Source organism: Ursus americanus, chromosome 36, assembly GCF_024610735.1.
Source record: "Ursus americanus isolate L20-20 chromosome 36, mUrsAme1.1.p, whole genome shotgun sequence".
Taxonomy (NCBI): Eukaryota; Metazoa; Chordata; class Mammalia; order Carnivora; family Ursidae; genus Ursus; species Ursus americanus.
The window spans coordinates 10,628,972-10,647,543 of record NC_142162.1 but is presented as its reverse complement, the minus strand read 5'-3'; the positions used below and the strand labels follow the sequence as shown (position 1 = coordinate 10,647,543).

The 18,572-nt window shown below is 42.3% G+C and overlaps 2 protein-coding genes across 3 annotated transcripts in view; one reads left to right on the top strand and one right to left on the bottom strand.

The window, feature by feature from the left end:
* Window positions 1–8,392: 8,392 nt before the first annotated feature.
* On the bottom strand, window positions 8,393–14,155 carry LOC123801846 (uncharacterized). Its single transcript, XM_045812141.2, has 4 exons — window positions 13,933–14,155; window positions 12,999–13,755; window positions 12,813–12,870; window positions 8,393–9,746 (listed from the first exon to the last, which is right to left on the bottom strand). The coding sequence occupies exons 1-4, from the start codon at window positions 14,153–14,155 to the stop codon at window positions 9,603–9,605; spliced, it is 1,182 nt and encodes a 393-aa protein (XP_045668097.2). The 3' UTR covers window positions 8,393–9,602.
* Window positions 14,061–18,572, top strand: part of PYGO1 (pygopus family PHD finger 1) — a 31,001-nt gene continuing 26,489 nt past the window's right edge. For both annotated transcript variants that reach the window (XM_087859232.1, XM_045812059.2), the window contains exon 1: window positions 14,061–14,257. In XM_087859232.1, coding sequence (XP_087715358.1) covers window positions 14,209–14,257 — 49 coding nt within the window. In that variant the 5' untranslated portion in view covers window positions 14,061–14,208. The remainder of the gene's footprint in view (window positions 14,258–18,572) is intronic.

Here is an 18,572-nt window from a genome sequence, read left to right as displayed (position 1 = left end):
GAGTTGTAAGACCAAAATACAAAGTGCAATTGAGTTTCTAAATATCAACAACAAACCCCCAGAACATGTAGTTTTAAAGAAAAGTATATTACCAAATTGACACAAACTAAGGATTAAGAATATATCATACCAAATAGGTGTATAATTATAAAACTCTATTGAAGGATATGTTTGAAGACCTATTTAAAGAAGGAGGTAGAACATGTTTATGGAAGAAATATTCAGTATCTTAAAAATGTCAATACCCCAATGAAACTCAAATGAAAATCCTAATATGGATTCTCATGGAAATTTCGATCTGAAAAAGATAATATTGGAAGCCCGCCTCATGGGAACTCAATGAACTCAAATGAAAATCCTAATATGGATTCTCACGGAAATTTCCATCTGAAAAAGATAATATTGGAAGCCCGCCTCATGCCATAAGTAAATGAAGAAAACATTACAGACTGGATTGTGAAAAATACAGCTAAATCGTTAAACTCTAGAAGAAAATGAATTTTTATGATATCAAGATAGGCAAAGATATTTAAAAAGGTGTAACTAAAAGCAAAAACTAGATGGATAATTCAACTACATTAAAATTTATACCTTCCCCATGACTACAGATAACCTAAATGAAATTAAAAGAAACCACGTACTTGAAGAAGCTATGTGCAAATATCAACCTCAAAGGGTTGGTATCCAGACATTATAAAGGATTTCCAAAAAGCAATAAGAACACTTCAAGCCACACGACAGAAAGATGGTCAATTCACAGAAAAGGAAATCCAAATGGCTTACAAACCATTTGGTAATCAGAGAAATGCATCTAAAACAGGGAAACGACTCTTCGCACCCATGATATTGACACACATGAGAAAAGCCTGACAATAATAACTATTTGCAAGGATTGGAAGCTCTAAAATCCCTTACACGCTTCTAGGAGGGATATCAACTGATGAGATTACTTTGAACAGCAATTTGGCAACTTCTAGCAATTGCCTTTCTAGGTACCTATTCTAGAAAAAAACTTTTTCACATGTGCACAAGGAAACACATACAAAATTGTCTCTCACAGAACTATTTATAGCGGTAAAAATGTAGACATAACCTGTCTCTTAGGTGGACAAGTTAAATAAACTACTCTTTAGTTAAACTGTGGAGTATTATACAGCAGGTAAAAAAACCCAAACAACTACTTACACCAGCATAAACCAAGATTTACTATAAAACCACAATCAACACAGTATATTATCTGTACAAAGATACACAGGCTAAAACAGAGTACAGATCCAGACTCATAAATATAGGTGCCCAATTTATGCCAAAAACACTGAGTAAGTTCAATAAAATTTAAAATTAAATTAAATTTAGTAGCCTCTGATTTTATTTATTAAAAATTATTGATTGATCAAGGCAAGAATTCGCTTAAATATATGCTTGAATATTCCAGTTCCCAGGGGCAGCAAACGAATATTAAAAACAGACACTTAAAATGTCCAAAAAAATATGCAAGACCTATATCAGTGATTTTTATATGAAGAGGCTTTTTCAAATCATTAACCACCTTCCCCTCACAACCCTCAACCCCAAGATTCTCCTATAAGCCTTCATTAGGATTCAGTTTCACCAGAAGAAACAGATAAACTGAAAATAGCAGTGACTGGAACAAAACAGAAGTTTATGTCTCTCTTTGTCAGAAGACTAGAAGGTTCAGTGCAAGGCTGGTCAGGGACGCAACAGTGTCCGGCTTGCAAGCTCTCTTTTATCTCTTCCCTCCACCAATGCGTGGATTCCCTTTTGAGTTTATTTACAGTCATATATGGCTGCGGGGGCACCATTATTATATTCACACCCTATTCTAGCAGACATAAAGGAAAGAAGGGAACTTTCGGCTTCTACTTTTAAGGACACTTGTATCTCATTGCTCCAGACTTATTCTCCTGTTACACCTTTCTGCAAGAAAGCCTAGAAAATATAGTCTTCGTCCTAGGCAGACAGTTTTCCAGCTAAGCACAGAGTTCTGTTACTCTAGGAAGGAAGGAAGGAAGGAAGGAAGGAAGGAAGGAAGGAAGGAAGGAAGGAAGGAAGGAAGGAAGGAAGGGAGGGAGGGAGGGAGGGAGGGAAGGAAAAGGAAGGAAGGAAGGAAGGAAGGAAGGAAGGAAGGAAGGAAGGAAGGAAGGGAGGAAGGAAGGGAGGGAGGGAGGGAGGGAGGGAAGGAAAAGGAAGGAAGGAAGGAAGGAAGGAAGGAAGGAAGGAAGGAAGGAAGGAAGGAAGGAAGGGAGGGAGGGAGGAAGGACGGACATTCAGAGACAACCGGCAGTCTCTGCTGCACCACTGAACCACTATGAATCATTTAGTGCGAGATGGTAGGACATGCCCTTTGTGGATGTGGATGGGAGGGAAGCAGAAAAAAATTGTTGAAAACCAATGACCTCTAGGAGGAAGGAAATCAAAACAAGTTACTGAAGGACATATGAATTAACTTTTTACAGGGCACTTTGGCAAGAAAAGAAAATAATCAAAGTGCACAAATGAGATTTATGTACAATGATGTTTAGCCCAGTTTATAATAGGAAAAATGGAAACATCCTGTCTCATCAGTAGGGGTTAAAAATTAAATTAGAGTACACCCATATAAACGACTCTTATGATGCCATGACAGCATGTAAGGCAGATCTTTTTTCATTAATGGGGAAATAAACATATGGAATATAATTGAGTTAACATAACAGGTATGTGTAATTTGATTCTATCTTTGTAAGAAAATAGAGACTAAATACAATCATGATAGCAAGCATTTACATTGTACTTACTGTGTATCAGGCACTATTCTAAGCACGTTATGTACATTAACTCATTTAATCCTCACACGAACCTTATGGAGTAAATATTCCTTTTTTTTAAAGATTTTATTTATTTATTTGACAGAGAGAGAGCACAAGCGGGGGGAGCAACACGCAGAGGGAGAAGCAGGCTCCCCACATGCAAGGAGTCCGCTGCAGGACTCAATACCAGGACCCTGGGATCATGACCTGAGCCAAAGACAGACGCTTAACTGACTGGGCCACCCAGGAGCCCTGAAGTACGTATTCTTATTGTCCCTATTTTGCAGTTGAGGACAGCGGGGCACAGAGAGGCCAGGTACTTACCCAAGATTACACAGCTAATGTACGTTGAGGCAGGATTTGGTCAGGCAGCCTGGGTCCAAGAAAATGAGTGCTCGACCACTATATACACACCAACTCAATATCACTCTACGTACTGACTCCATCCGTTTACACAAATGTTCATGCTGAGATCAGTACATACGTAAAGGAAAAGTGATAATTAGAAAATTTTAACTTTGCGTACTATTTGACCCTACCCTGACTTTCTTTAATCCTTACTTCTCTTGATCTCAAACTTCTTCACCTCCAAGTCCTCCAACTCAACCTTACGAGAGCTATCTACTAATTTCTGTGTAAGGTGTTAACTAATTATAAATCTGTAATTTACATTTTAATAGATATCTCTTCAAAAGCAAAGCGATTTTACAATCCAAAAGGATGAAGTCCTAATAGTAGAATAATAAGTGGTGAGGTTTGCATTTTGGGGAAAGAGGAACTGACTAAAATTCATTGAAATGAATGACCGTATACTCTCAAATTGTCTGTATATGCATACGTGAATGCATGTGCTTGTAATTTGTGTGTGTTGTTAATGTGATTTTGAAATTAGAAATGAAAACCGTTGCTTTCATATTTTGCTTATTTAGTAACAAAAGTCCTAATAAAAATGGGAACTTGGGGACCAGGGTTCTCACTGCAGGGGAAGAAAGATACAAAGAGGGAAGAGGTAAAAGCAAAGAAGAACCGTGTGAAATTGGCTCAGAATTAGAGGTATCCATATGTATTCGTATGAATTCATGAATTACTATATATATTTGAACTATATAAATTGCGTTCCCTTCCTCTACCCGCCCCCACCCCCCCAAAAAAGCCTATAAGCAGTGACACTTTAGTGGCAATAGCAAACCAAGCACTCAGACTTTGTTTTCTAAATGTCATTCCCCCCACTGGGTGCCTGGGTGGCTCAGTTGGTTAAGCGTCTGCCTTTGGCTCAGGTCATGATCCCAGGGCCCTGGGATGAGCCCTGCATGGGGCTCTCTGTTCAGCAGGATGTCTGCTTCTCCCTCTCCCTCTGACCCTCCCCCCTGCTCTCTTGCTCTCTCTCTCAAATGAATAAATAAAAAATCTTAAAAAAAAAATATCATTCCCCACTAAAAAGGGACCACGGCTCCTTGGGGGAAACTGCTATTTCCAAGGCTGAATCAGAGACAGTACTGGATCCTGACGCATTTTGTGTCAGAAAGTAAGGAAGAGCTCAAGAAATTATGGAATATGCTCAAAAGATCAGAGCAGTCACCTGAGGGACTCTTTAGAGCCAAATCTAGGACAAATCAAGTATCAAAAATGAAAAATGAATAATATTATAACCCATTGAATAAAATAAGTTTGATAGGAAGGAAGGAAGGAAGGAAGGAAGGAAGGAAGGAAGGAAGGAAGGAAGGAAGGAAAGGAAGAAGGAAGGGAGGGAGAAAGGAAAAGAAGAAAAAAGAAGTAAGGCAAGATCTTTCTTACGGTAGAATGCCAAATAAGAAATATAGAATGGATGACAGTTAGAAATGGTTGTTTTTGCAGCTAGGATAGCAATAGCTGATTCAGTTAGGAATCATCAATGGATGCAAAAACTCACGGGTGGAAGTTTCATGAGGAAAGGAACACAATCTCAAAGGGTTTTCCCAGAGTGTACTTATGAACTTTACAGCAATGCTGACTTCATAGTAGGGAAATGTAGTGGACAGCATATTAACCAGTGATCAAGGTTAACACCACCAATAATAAAGCATTGGTATCATGTGTTTCTCTCCGTGTGATGCACTGAGGAGGGCACAGCCTCAGCGACCCATTATTTCTGCCAGGAACGCACAAATCTTTTTTTTTTTTTTTTTAAAGATTTTATTTATTTATTCGACAGAGATAGAGACAGCCAGCGAGAGAGGGAACACAAGCAGGGGGAGTGGGAGAGGAAGAAGCAGGCTCATAGCAGAAGAGCCTGATGTGGGGCTCGATCCCAGATCGCTGGGATCACGCCCTGAGCCGAAGGCAGACGCTCAACCGCTGTGCCACCCAGGCGCCCCGGAACGCACAAATCTTAATCCGATCCTGAGAAAACCCCAGACAAGTCCAAACGGAGCATCATTCTATAGAACAAGTGACCACACTCTCAAAATGTCAGCATCGTGAGGGACAAGGGAAGACTGAGGCACTGTCCCAGATAAAGGAAGACCAAAGGGACATACATGTTGGTTAAACGCAGTATGGATCTTTGATCTCAGAGAAAAGACTGATATGACGGACGTTACTTGGAATATTGGTGATGTTTAAATATGGACAGTGTATTAGATACTAGTATTTTACCAGTGTTAAAGTTCCTTAACTCAATCATTGTTCTGTGATTATGTAAGAGGCTATCTCAGTTGTAGGAAACACACATCAAATGTACGAGGGTAGAGGGGTATGACAATTCAGAAAATAAGAAGAGCCACAAGGATAATACTGTGTGAATGTGTACAGAGAGAAAAAAGCCTGAAACAAAGCAAACAAGCAAACGAGGCTGTTAATTTATTTATCCAGGTGAAGGATATATGAGCGCTGTTCTGATTATTCTTGTACCTCTTCTGTAATTTTGAAGATAATTCAAATTTTAAAAATTCAAGAAGGGAACGTTCTGTGTATCCTTACAGCAGAATATTGTTTAGCCATACAAAGGAATGAAATACTGATACATAGGCTGGATGAACCCTGAAAACATTATGTGAAGGGAAAGAAGCCAGTCTCAAAAGGCCACATTTTGTATGATTCCAGTTCTATAAAATGAAATGCCCAGAGAGGACAAATATAGACCTCATATAGCATATAGACAGAGAGGAGATTAGTAGTGGCCAGGGCCAGGGGGTGAGGGGAGGGGAGGAGGGGAAGTTCGTGATACAGAGTGGCTGCTAACTGCTACAGGGTTTCTCTTTGGGGTGATAAAAATGCTCCAGATTTAGATATGGTGATGGTTGCACAGCTTTGAATATATGAAAATATACTAAAAAGTGAATAAAATACTATACACTGAATTGTACACATTACAACAGTGAATTTCATGATATGTAAATTGTATCTCCATAAATAATGTGGATGTACAAAGAAATGGGGGACTCAAAGGGAAGGCTATTGCACAAAGTTGTCATTACCTTGCCTTTTCTACAGCCCCGCGCCCGCTCTTTCCCTCCAAACGCACATACAAACCAAAAAGGCTTAAAATGGCACGTTTTCTGTCTTTTAAAAGAGATTTCATAAAATGCCAATTGTTCCATATTTACAGTTTGTTGTTTTAACACCAAGATTTGTCATGTTTCTTAGGTAGTCCTGCTTTGCTGTGTTTCATTCACGAGTATGCACATATCTTGCTCATTCCCACATGCTCTTAAAAAATTTCTCAGGCACCCACAGTGTTGCAGTCTGCCTATGTTGGCAGTATTTACATCCTGAAAAAAATCTGCCTCTTTTCCCATTGCTGTAAGAAACAGAGCAAAACAAGGCAAAAATCCCACATTACTTTGCCATATTGGTTTCATCGGCTGTCACATAAGAAGCATGTGATTCACCATCTTTAAAATCAAAGGTCAAAACCAGGTACCTCACTAGAGGCACCTCTACTTAACCGTGAATGTTTTTAAACATGCTGCCCCAGGAAAGGCATGGACCTTCTCATGACAGTTACGTTACACTAACGTTTTTGGGTGTTGATTGCAAAAGGTTTGTCGGGTTCATAGGACAATGATCAAGCTGGAGAGCTCCCTAGACATTTGTCCTTTCTTGACTTCCAAGCCTCCTTAATACTTTCAAAGAATTACAAATATCCTATTAATCTTTTTCTTTTAAAATTTTATTTATTTATTATTTTAAAGATTTATTTATTTATTTATCCATTGAGAGAAAGAGAGAGAGAGGGAGCACAGAGGGAGAGGGAGAAGCAGACTCCCCGCTGAGCAGAGAACCTGACACGGGGCTCGATCCCAGGACCCTGAGATGGTGACCTGAGCCAAAGGCAGACGCTTAACTGACTAAGCCACCCAGGCGTCCCTCTTTTTTATTTTTCAATAATATTTATTTGATAGACATATTTAGAAAATAAATCTTAGCTGAAATAATATATATTTCAGAACGTATTAATGTAAACTGTGTATGGATCTGAAATTCGGCTAAAGGAATCTATTGCTTAGCAGACTACCCTGAACATGAGTAGCTAATTATCTCTTTTTTTCCACCAGCTTTAGAGTAGTTAATACATCTTCAATAAATAATGGATAAACACAATTACGGAATGTTAAGGCTTTGACATTGAATTCTTTGCAAGTATGTAATTCATCCATTCGTTAAAAAATTAATGTTTTTTTTGATTTTTGATTTATTTCTTAGTTTGAGAGACAGTGCAGGTGGGGGGGAGCAGAGGGAGAGGGAAAGAGAATCTCCAGCACACTCCCGACTGAGCACAGGGCCTGATCTCATGATCCCAAGATCAGGACCTGAGCCGAAACCAGGAGTCGAACGCTTAACTGACTGCGCCACCCAGGCACCCTACCAAAAAATAATGTGTATTACATTAAAAAAAAATAATAATGTATATTGAGCACCTGTAAGCTAGACAATAATAAGCAAAAATCAACACAGCCCTTGCTGTCATGAATTTTAGGGTCTGGAGGTGAAGACAAAATTTAATAATCACAAAAATTAATATGGAATTTCAAACTGAGAGAAAGGGATGAAGGAAAGGAACATGAAAAAAATAGATGAGTTGGACTGAGGTAAACTAGAAGGAGGCTTCCCTGGAGATAAATACTTAGGATAAATACTTCAAGAAAAAAAGTAGAATTTGAGTTAATTGGACTAGGACCAGGGAGAAGAGCCCTCCCCAAAGAGGAAACATTTGCAAAGTCCCCATGGCAGGAAAATGTTGGAGGAAATTTTTAAAGGGCCAGTGAGCTTTAAGAGCAAGGGGAGTGGTAGAGGATGAGGCTGGAGACATCAGTGGAAATCATATTACATAAGCATTATAGTCCATCTTAAAAAAAAAAATCTAGCCTTAATTGTAATAGCAGTGGGAAACCATTGAGGAGTTTAATGTAAAGTGATGACAGGATGATTTCTGTGTTTTAAAAAGAGCACTCCACACTCTGGAAAATAGTTTGGCAGCTACTTTCAAACTAAAAATGGACTTACCATACGACCCAGCAATTGCATTCTCGGGCATTTATCCCAGAAAAATGAAGACTTATTTTCACACAGGAATTTGTACATTAATGTTCATAATGGTTTTATTCATACTGGCCAAAAAGTGGAAACTACCCATGTAGTCTTTCAGTGACTGAATGCTTTAACTGTGGTACAAACATACCATGGAATATCGCTAAGTAGTTAAACGGAACAACACACTGACACACACAATAACTTGGATGAAACGCAAGGAAGTTACATTGTGTGGGGGAAAAAAACCTCGAAAGGATACATACTGTGTGATTTCATTTGTGTAACCTTCATGAAATAAGATAATCATAAAAATGCAGAAGAGATTCGTGGCTGCCCCTGATGGGTTAGGGATGAGGGAGCAGGTGGGTGTGGCCATAGAAAGATAATACGAGGGAGTCTTGTTATCAGGGAATCTTGTGGGGATGATACAGTTGAGTATCTCGACTGTGGTGGTCGTTCTACAAGACGACAGGTGATAAAATTACATAGAGCTCTCCACACGCACACAAACATACGTACACACACCAGGACATGCATAACTGGTAAAATATGAATGAGCTCTATGGATTGTACCAATATCAGTTTCCTGAGTTTTGATATTATACTGGAGTTGTATGTGATATTGACATTGGGGGAGGCCAGGGTAAGAATGCACAGGCCTTCCCTGGACCTCTTGTGAATCTGAAATTATTTCAAAATAAAAAGAAGCATTCTGGCTACCGAGTGGAAAATGGATTCGAATAGAGGTTAAAGTGAATGTGGGGGAAACTACTGTGTGATTAGTGTATTAGTCTAGGAAAGAGATAAATAGTCGTGGCTGGAATTGGGTGGTATCCGCAGGAAAAGGGGACGAACGCATCTGAGAAATATTTAGAAGGTAAAATTTATGGAATTTATAAGATCGATGGATGGTATATAAGAGGTTAAAGAGAAAACTTCAAGGGTATTCTGAAGTTAAACTTTGTCCCATATTTCATTGTCTTGAAAATAAATATACGTTTAGGACAAGAGAGCAAAAATTTGGAAGGCTCCATTTTTTTTTTGATACAGCCTATTCCAGAAGCAGAGATGCCGTTGATAGGAGGTCACTTAGGGAGATTCCTAGGTTAAAGTGCATGTGAGCATTGTGTGAATAATCAATCTGTTGCCTCTCAACCCCGATTTATCCTTCTCTGCCTGCTCTGCAAAAATTAAGAGAGACCCCTTAAGTATTCTTCCTTTGCCAGCTGGCATGATGTTATAGTCAGGAGTGGGTGCGGGAGGAAGGGGCTTTCCTTCCTGTTACAGTTGCTCCTCTTGTTGGGCCCCTGCAGAACCCACGTCTTCTCCAGCGTCCAGCTTATCCAGGGCCAGGTTCCTGCAAAACAGGCAGCACGCAAGCCAACAGCTTCCTCTGGTATCCTCCAATAAGGTCAGAATCTCAGCCTGGAACGGGAAGGCCTTCTTTGGGTTCTCCATCTCAGCCTTAAGGGGAGTGGTTCCTCCTCATACCTGCTTTTCCCACATTATTTTTTTTTAATTATGTATTTATTTAAGTAATCTCTGCACCCAACGTGAGGCTCAAACTCAGGATCCCGAGATCAAGAGTCACATGCTCTACCAACAGAGCCAGCCGGAGGCCCCTGCTTTTCCCATATTTTTTAGCCTTCTTTTGACTTCTTACTATCCAATCCCTCCCCACAACAATCTCCTGCTATAGTTAATAGTTCTTTGTACTAAACTTACCCTATTCAAATTACTGTGTGGTTTTTTTCCTGATTGAATCCTGACTCAAAGCCACCCCCCAAAGCTTGCTGTTGTGATTCTCAATTTTGAGCTTTCAAAAGCCCATCTATATTTGTCAAGAAAGGGCTCCGGGTGGTTGACCAATGTATAGAGGTTGCGAAGCTGACCACGTTTGTAATTATATTGTGAAAGGATTCAAACCAATGCTGCAAAACTCCCAAACACCTAGAATTGGGTTTTTAAACTTCTATTCATTTTTAAACACATTTATGATTTTAAATATTTGAAAATAAAACTTAGGGTTTTTTTTTTTCTGAAAAAAAAGTTTACATGTAAATCTAAACCAACTTATATCAGAGTCTTTATACTTAAACTTACCACTGTGCTACCTTCCACAATACAAACAGGCAAAATTTGAGACGTAATATATTTAAAGCAAAAACAATAAATTCAATACTTCAAAATATATGAAACAGGAGTTTAGTAGGTTCCAGGCCAAGGATGGCTGCTGAAGAAATGAGTACTTCTTTCTGCAGCATGTGATAATGTTGATTGTTTCTCTCTCTCTCTCTTTTTCCAATTGCCCTAACGCTCCTGTTTTTTCATTTTTTATTCCTTCTCAATTTCCTTTACAGGTTCCTCTATCTCTACCCATCCTTTAAAATGTCAGTGTTGGGGTGTTTGGGTGACTCAGTCGGTTAAGCATCTGACTTTGGCTCAGGTCATGATCTCAGAGTCCTGGGATAAACCGCCCACCCCCAAGCCCGAGCCCTTGGGAAGTCAGGCTCAGCTTCTTCTCTCTCTGCACCCCCCAAACCCCCACTGCTTGTGTGTGTGTGTGTGTGTGTGTGTGTGTGTGTGTGTTCTCTCTCTCTCAAATAAAACCAGTAAAATAAAATTAAATTAAATTAAATAATAAGATATCAGTGTTTCCCTGTATTCTGTCCCTGGCTCTCATTTCTCAGTGGTCCTGGGTAGTTTACCCATTTTTAGGTAATGCCTCCTTCATTTGTATCTGCAGCCTAGGCCTGTCCCCTGAGCTCAAAAGTCCTTTATGTGATCCAATCTCTAGTCTAGGAGGCAGCAGATTTGTCTCTGGGCTAAATTCAGTACACTACCTGTTTTTATAAATGAAGTTTTATTGGAACACAGCCATACCTGCTTGTTTACATATTGCCTGTGATTGGTTTCCTACTACAATGGCAGAGTTGAGTAGTTGTGACAGAGAACACAGGGCCTGTGAAGCCTATAATATTTATTATCTGACCGTCTACAGAAAACGTTTGCTGACCCTAAGCTGTGTTTTCTCCTGAGTGTTAGGCATGACCGAGCATGTCTTTTTTTTTTTTTTTTTTAAAGATTTTATTTATTTATTCAACAGAGATAGAGACAGCTAGCGAGAGAGGGAACACAAGCAGGGGGAGTGGGAGAGGAAGAAGCAGGCTCATAGCGGCGGAGGAGCCTGATGTGGGGCTCGATCCCAGATCGCCGGGATCACGCCCTGAGCCGAAGGCAGACGCTCAACCGCTGTGCCACCCAGGCGCCCCCGAGCATGTCTTTTTAAACAGTGGGGTGAGCCCACCAACAATAGATTTACCTGAATCTCTCTGTATGAAAGAAGGGGTAAAGATGAACTCTGGAATTCATAACCAAGTGTCATGGATAAAGACTGCGACAGCAAAGTGAAGGGATATTTTTGTTAGGATTCTGTCATACTGGAGGCTTAAAGAATATCATGCACAATTCTCATTGCTGTAGAATCACATAGAGAACATTTAAAGACAGATTTCCAGACCTCATTCTCACCAATCCTGACTCAGCAAATCTGGGGAGGGGCTTGGGAATCCGAACTTTGAGAACGCGCTCCAAGTAATTCTGGTATGTAGCAAGTAAGTAGTAGGAATTTGGAAGCCAAATCTATCTAAAAATCCATCGCCGGGTAAGATGGTCTTTTTATTCTTGACGAATCATTAAAAAGAGGCCAACTTGTTTCTCCTGATTTAAATATTATTTCCGAGTCTCTAGCTTTAGGGAATTACAATAAAGAATTCCAAATCTCTTAGGATGATTTTGCTCAACCACTCTCCTTGCACTAAGGTTAAATAAAGAAAACTACATTTCCATATTGACTGATATTTCCAAAGTACATCTCTCGACAAACCCTAGAAGATAAAACAATCTGCTTTATCATAGAATTAGCTTAGGCTTTATCACACTCAACAAAACCCTGTCAATCCTGTCATTCCAGGGCCACTTCCAGTCTGTTTATTTATGCATTCATTCAGCAACGAGAAATTCTGAACACTTGCCAGTCATTGTTAGGTACCAGAGGATACAGCAGCGAACTGGATAAAATTCCTGCCTTCATGGAGCTTGCATTCTAGCTGTTGGGGGGTGGGGAGGAGGATGGGTTTCTCTTTAGATGTGTGTCCTGTACAAAATGTTCCCTAGCCTATCCTAGTCTGGATCTTCTAATGAAAAATTTTCTCAAAACTTACTAGAGAAAGGGTAAAATTTGTCCCCCGGACACACCCTATCTTTTTAAAGCTGATTCTGAGGCTATGGTGCTTGCCTGTTACGTCGTTGCTAAGACTATACACCGGCTTCATGTTTACTTCTGTTCTTTCTGATACTGTATGTGCAGTTGAATGAGTTTTGAGTCTTGTCTCCGGAGGGATGAGACTCCTTTTGTTTGTGGTTAGTCCTCATAGGAATGAGTGCTTTTCAGTGATTCTAACTAACATCAAAATAAGCCCGGTGTCTCACCTGATTGAAGATTATCGCCCGCACCTCCAGAGTCCCTTTAGTAGGATTGCTGGAAAACCTAACAACAAACAGGGACAACAGTTTCGTAAAAGTAAGTCCAAGAATGTCAGAACTAGAATAGACCTCAGACACGCAGCCCCACTGCCTTTTAAAGATCACAGTAAGTCTGAGACTCAGAGAGGTTACCTAGGTCGCCTCAGGTCACACAGCCCAACTGATGGATGTGAATCAGTGACCCAATCCAACGTACAATCACACTGGGAATCCTTCTCCTGAATTGAAACGTCTAAATCAGGTCCAGTCTTCTCACCGCTCCTACCTAACCTCCTTTCTTGTATTAAATTCCTCGTCGCTGTTTCTTCACGAGTGAAGTCCTTAAAACTTGAAGTTGGGGCATTCAACAAACAGGTGTCCAGACCACGGACACGGAGTCGGGGAATGTGGATCTCCACACGCCGGCCGAGAACTCTCCAGCTCCCGCTTACAAAGTTTTCTCGGATCCTACGTTCCTCTTTCAGATCCCTGGCTGCGAGGCCAAGATGCCTGCTGTGGCCTCCGACGAAGTTCGGAGATGCCATTTCCTCGCAGGAGTGCGGCCGGGCGTCCTCGGGCCTGGCGGGCGGCGGGGGAGGCCGGGCGCGGGGCTGGGCGGGGCGGCCCCTCGGCGCGCGACTGCCCGCCCCGGCTGCGAGGGCCGCGGGCCCGCGAGTCCCGGCGCGGAGCGAGAGGCGCGCGCGGGCCGTGGGGGCTGGGCCGAGGCGGAGCGCGAGACGGCGGCGGCGGCGGCAGGCGCCGCGGGACCAGGCAGCGGCCCCCGCCCCCCGAAGTCCGTCCCCGCGCGGGGCTGGGGAGCTCAGGGCGGGGAAGCCGCGGGGCCGCGCCACGTCCCTCGCCCGCCCCAGAGCGGGTTTTGCAGGCGGCTCCAGGCTGGGGGCTTTTGTGTCTGCGACTCGGGAGCGGCGAGAGCGCAGACCTCCTCCTCAGAGGGCGCTGTGAGTGCGCCGCCAGGGCCCGGCCGCCCGCCTCCTGCCTCCCCTGTCAGCGGCTCCCGAGGCGGCGGCGGCGAAGAAGAAGGAGTGGGAGGAGGCGGCGGCGGCGGCGGCGCACTCGTCCTCCGCACATGCCGGCCCCGGGCGGGGGGCCGCCCCCAGGCCGCGCTCCCGGCCGCCGCCGCTGAGCCCGGCCAGCCCCCGCACGCCGCCCGGCCGCCCCGAGGCCTCGTCTTCCTCCCAAACTTTGCAAAGTCGGCCCGCGTCCCCGCCGCCCTCGGCCGCGCCTCGGCTCGGAGGCTCGCCTCGCAGCCGCAGCGGCCCCGCGAGGAGGAGGAGCCGCCGCCGCAGCATCAAAGAGACCGAATTCCCGCGGCCTGGGGGGGAGTCATGCTTTGCGGTCTGTAATGTCAGCAGAACAGGAGAAGGATCCCATTTCGCTGAAGAGAGTTCGAGGTAACCGGGAAGGGCACGGGATTGGGGGGATCGGGGTGAGTGGGGTGCGCGGGGGCCGCGTGCCCGGCCGCTGGGAGGCCACGGGGCTCTGTCCGGGCCTAACTCCGCGCAGCCCGCGCGTCCCGCCTGCGCCCCGGGGCCGAGGCTGCGGTTCGAGGCGCGCGGCCCCGGAGCCCGCTCGCCCCAGACACCCGCGCGGAGCCCTCGCCTCGTCGACTTTGTGTTAGGCGGCAGTTGAAGCCGCGCTCAGCATCCCTCCGCACCCCGCTCCTCTCCCACCTTAGCTCGTTCGCAAGACAGCACAATAGGCACCTCGAAGGGTGAGAAAGAAACACCCCCCGGCAGAGACCACGAACGATGCCCACCCCCCAAAAAGTAAGTTGGACTGCTCAAGAGTTGACGCTTTGAGGAAGGTGTACCGGGCCTTCGCGTCTCTCCCAGCCCCCTTCCCACCCTCAAAGGCAACAAATACACAGCTTATTTTCCTTGGGTTTAAGAGGAGACACTATATAAATTCAAAAGGCATTTGCTTTATTGGCTTATGGATAAGAATCAAATCACCTAAAATCAATTTTATACGTGATTGGTTTGCTTCTTCCTTGCACACTAGTTAGGAAATTCCCTGCTGCCTTACTATCTAAGAAAAATCGGAGGGAACGCGCCGTACCAGACAAAAGATAATGCGTGTAAGTTCACAGATGCCAAATACCGGCTGGAAATTTGGGGGATATCCTCCAGCTTTCATTTTCAGCTCTAAATAGGGTTAAGGCTGAACGTCCCAAAGTTGAAATAACAGTTTGTTCGTTAAGCAAATATTTATTGAACGTGTACTGTGTGCTGTGCACTGTGCTTGGCACTGGGGTGCAACAGTGAACAAGGCAAAAAGAGTCTTCACCTGGCAGGAGTTCGCACTCTGAACAGATAATGAACAAAAGGTGTAGAATGTCAAATAGTAAGTGCTCTGGAGAAAAACAAAGCAGGTAAAGTGGTTAGGAAATACATAAGAGGTGGAGAGGTTATCGATTATGTGTAAGAGGACTCATCTGGAAGATGATGTTTGAGCCAGGACCAAAGGAAGTGATAGAACAGAGCCATATGGATATGTGTGGGAAGAGCAGTCTAGGAAGAGCAGTCTCAGCAAAAGGAACAGCAAGTGCAAAGGCCCTGGGTGTGGAATTTGCCTGGTGTATTCAAGCAACAGCAAAGAAATTATGGTAACCAGCAGAGAATGAAGAAAGGAAGAGTAGTAGGAGCTGAGGAGGAAGACAGGGTGAGAAGAGGTTTTTATTATATATTTATGTATATATATATATACACACACATATGTGTGTGTGTGTGTGTATATATATATATAAATTTTATGTATGTGTGTATTTGAGAGAGAGGGAGAGAGTGCAGGTGCATGAGGGGAGGAGGGGCGGAAAGAGAGGGAGAAGCAGACTCCCTGCTGAGCAGGGGCTCAATCCCAGGACCCTGAGATCATGACCTGAGCCCAAGGCAGACACTTAACTGACTGAGCCACCCAGGCACCCTAAGAATTATATTTTAACAGGGTTTCTCTGGCTGCTCTGTGGAGAATAGACTGTAGGGAATAAGGGCTAAAGCAGGGAAGCTAGTTAGGAGGCTGTTGCAATAATCCTTTCATCCGAACAGGCTGAAGTGCCTTATAAATCAGTAAGTAGTGAGGTAAATTTCCAATTGACTTAAGTGATGTAGAGATCAAGAACCACAGTCATTCATCTGTTTTTGTTCCATGTGACTAGAGGTTAAACCTATAGAACTGCATTGTAACACAGTGACAGTGTATCCAAAACATCACTCGAGTATTTAGGTAGAGATTGATTTTCTTAGCCATTTAAGCAAAAACATGATTTAGAGCAGAATATTGTTTTTAAGGCTTAATATCAGCATAGTCTTTCATTGAGTTGCCAAACCCTGTAAGGAATAGACCTTTCCGAGATACAATTATTCCTCTGATATTTTTGCCATATTATTTTGCCTATTCTTATAAATTACTTTGGGGTTGAAGGAAAAGAAAGAGAGCTCTCAAGTTTATACCTTTGAACTCAATCATCAGTCTTAATCAAATGTAATTTTAAATAAAATGGATGGGTATTTTATTGTAGGTCAAGAGCCCAGATCTATCTTTATTTTGTTCCAGCTACTGCTTTTAAGTTTGGTGCCTTAGCTGTTTGTAGTTGGCTCAGGTGTCAGCTCAAGAATATTCTGTGAGTTAAGTACCAGAATAAAAGGCAAAGAAAGCACTTTTTAAACTAAAAAGTTAAGATGAGGACGGGTTTTTACAATAAGTCACTTCGTAGTGACTATAACATTAATTTTTAGAACAGTTTTGGATTCTTTTATAAAAGGTACCAGGATATCTACAAGAGCTCTTCCGAAGCACAATTCTGCTGAACTTGACTGCTCTGCAACTTTCTTTTGTAATTTATATCCTAAGACTGCATGCAGGATGTGGTCTTTGCAGAACATAAACTGTGAGCGGTGCTTCTTAAACTGTTTCCCATCCGCCGATGGATACAGACAGACTTTTAGATAGTTATGTATTTATTTCATGTGTGTTATAAAAAATATAAGTCATCAAACTTCTTGCTTAGGGTAAGGCTAAGATACACACACACAGTTTCAATTTAAGGAAATTATTAAGCAAATAGTGTTATAGATGGAACCCAGATATGGCAAAATTATGACAATATGAATGACTAAGGACTTTACAGTAGTGTATTCTATAGACCAAAAGCATCATATCCCCTGGGGGAGATATATATATATATATATATATATATATATATATCTTTAATGCAGGTTTCAGGGCCCACCAAATCAGGATTTCTGGGAGATTTCTCTACATCTTTAATAAGATCCCCCGTGTTCCTTATGCCTACTAAGGTTTGAGAACTGCTGATCATAGACCTATGTTGAAAAGGCGAGTGGACAAGAGGAAGCTGATTTGTGGCCTTCTAAACTTGTCCTGATATTTTAATATTAGATTCAGAGTTGCTATTTAGTGGCAAAGTATCTTACTCTTATTTTCTGCCAGTTCTTACCATCCCCAGACCCTCAGCCCTTGATTATAAGACAGAACCATGAAGATAGGTACAATATCTTGGTTATCCCTTTCTCCCCTCATTGCTTTGCCTGCAGTAAATGCCAAATGAATGAATGAGTGAAGACACGAAGTAATTCATATATTTATGTTGATTTTTGATTGTTCTCTTAGAATGTTACCTGTCATCCTTATTTTAACCAACATTTCCATTATTCAGTGTTCTTAGAACTCTTAGGTGTTGATCTGATCACAATATCCATTCATTCATTCAGCAAATATTTATTGAGCAGTCATAGCACCAGACAGTGGAAATATTGATTAAGAAGGCATAATGCTGTCTTCAAAAATCCTTAGGATACAGACAAAGAAGTAGTTACAAACAGCATGAGAAGTGCTGTGATCATCTACAGGAAATAATGAAACATGTAACCTATCTTTAAGGGAATCAAGGAATATACCTGCTGGAGAAGTGTTCTAAGAAGCAGTGAGTGTTCTTTTGTGGAAACAGTGTAGGAAAATGCAGCAAGGAGGATGGGGGATGAGGAAACGTCTAGTAAGTCAGCAGTGGTTTTAAGAAGGCACTTCTGGGAGAAAACCACGTTTTAAAGTAGTGAAAATTAAGTGAGAAAGATGTGATGTAAAGGTGGTAGACTGAACGACGTAGCCAACAGCTTGGAAGGATAGAGTTAAGAGAAAGTGTCTTACATTTCCCTTGAAAAAAGACAAACATAGTGGGAGGGGAGAAGAACTTGAGAGGGGAGAAACTGAAAAGCAGCAGAAGAGAAGTTAATTCATTAATAAAGCATTCAATACATGTTTTAAATATGTACCATGTGCTAGGCACCCAATGTGGGAAGCTGGAGATGAGACAGAAAGGCTTCTTTCTCATAAGTTAGGTCTCTTCGGGTGAGAGAAGGGAAATAGCATCAAGGTTTGAATGAAATAAAGAGGTGGTCTTGGAGGAAAAAAAAGGTGAAGAAAGACAGAAATTTAGAGATGAGGAAGGAAGTTGAGTCATTCATTCCAGTGTTTTGAACCAGAGTTAGCAATGACATTGGAGAGGTTGGGATGTACTTTAGAATGGGATAGTAGCATAGAGATACCATAAAAGTAGTAAAAATAGACTTTACTAAAAAATGTAGGCCGTGTCGAGTGAGTGTATGGGGGATTTGGATTAAGATTGGAGAAGAAACGTAATTTATGCAGTCATAAACTGGAGGGGAAGAGCCAGTGGAAGTCTAAAGGAAA

Bases quoted from the DNA above. Each gene is read 5' to 3' on its own strand.
- LOC123801846 (XM_045812141.2), bottom strand. From the start codon at position 14,155: ATGCTGCGGCGGCGGCTCCTCCTCCTCGCGGGGCCGCTGCGGCTGCGA. The intron at 13,756-13,932 runs GTGCGGAGGACG...CCCGAGTCGCAG, and splicing joins CCCCCGCCCGGGGCCGGCAT to ACACAAAAGCCCCCAGCCTG. The intron at 9,747-12,812 runs GTGAGACACCGG...TTCCCGTTCCAG, and splicing joins GGGCGATAATCTTCAATCAG to GCTGAGATTCTGACCTTATT.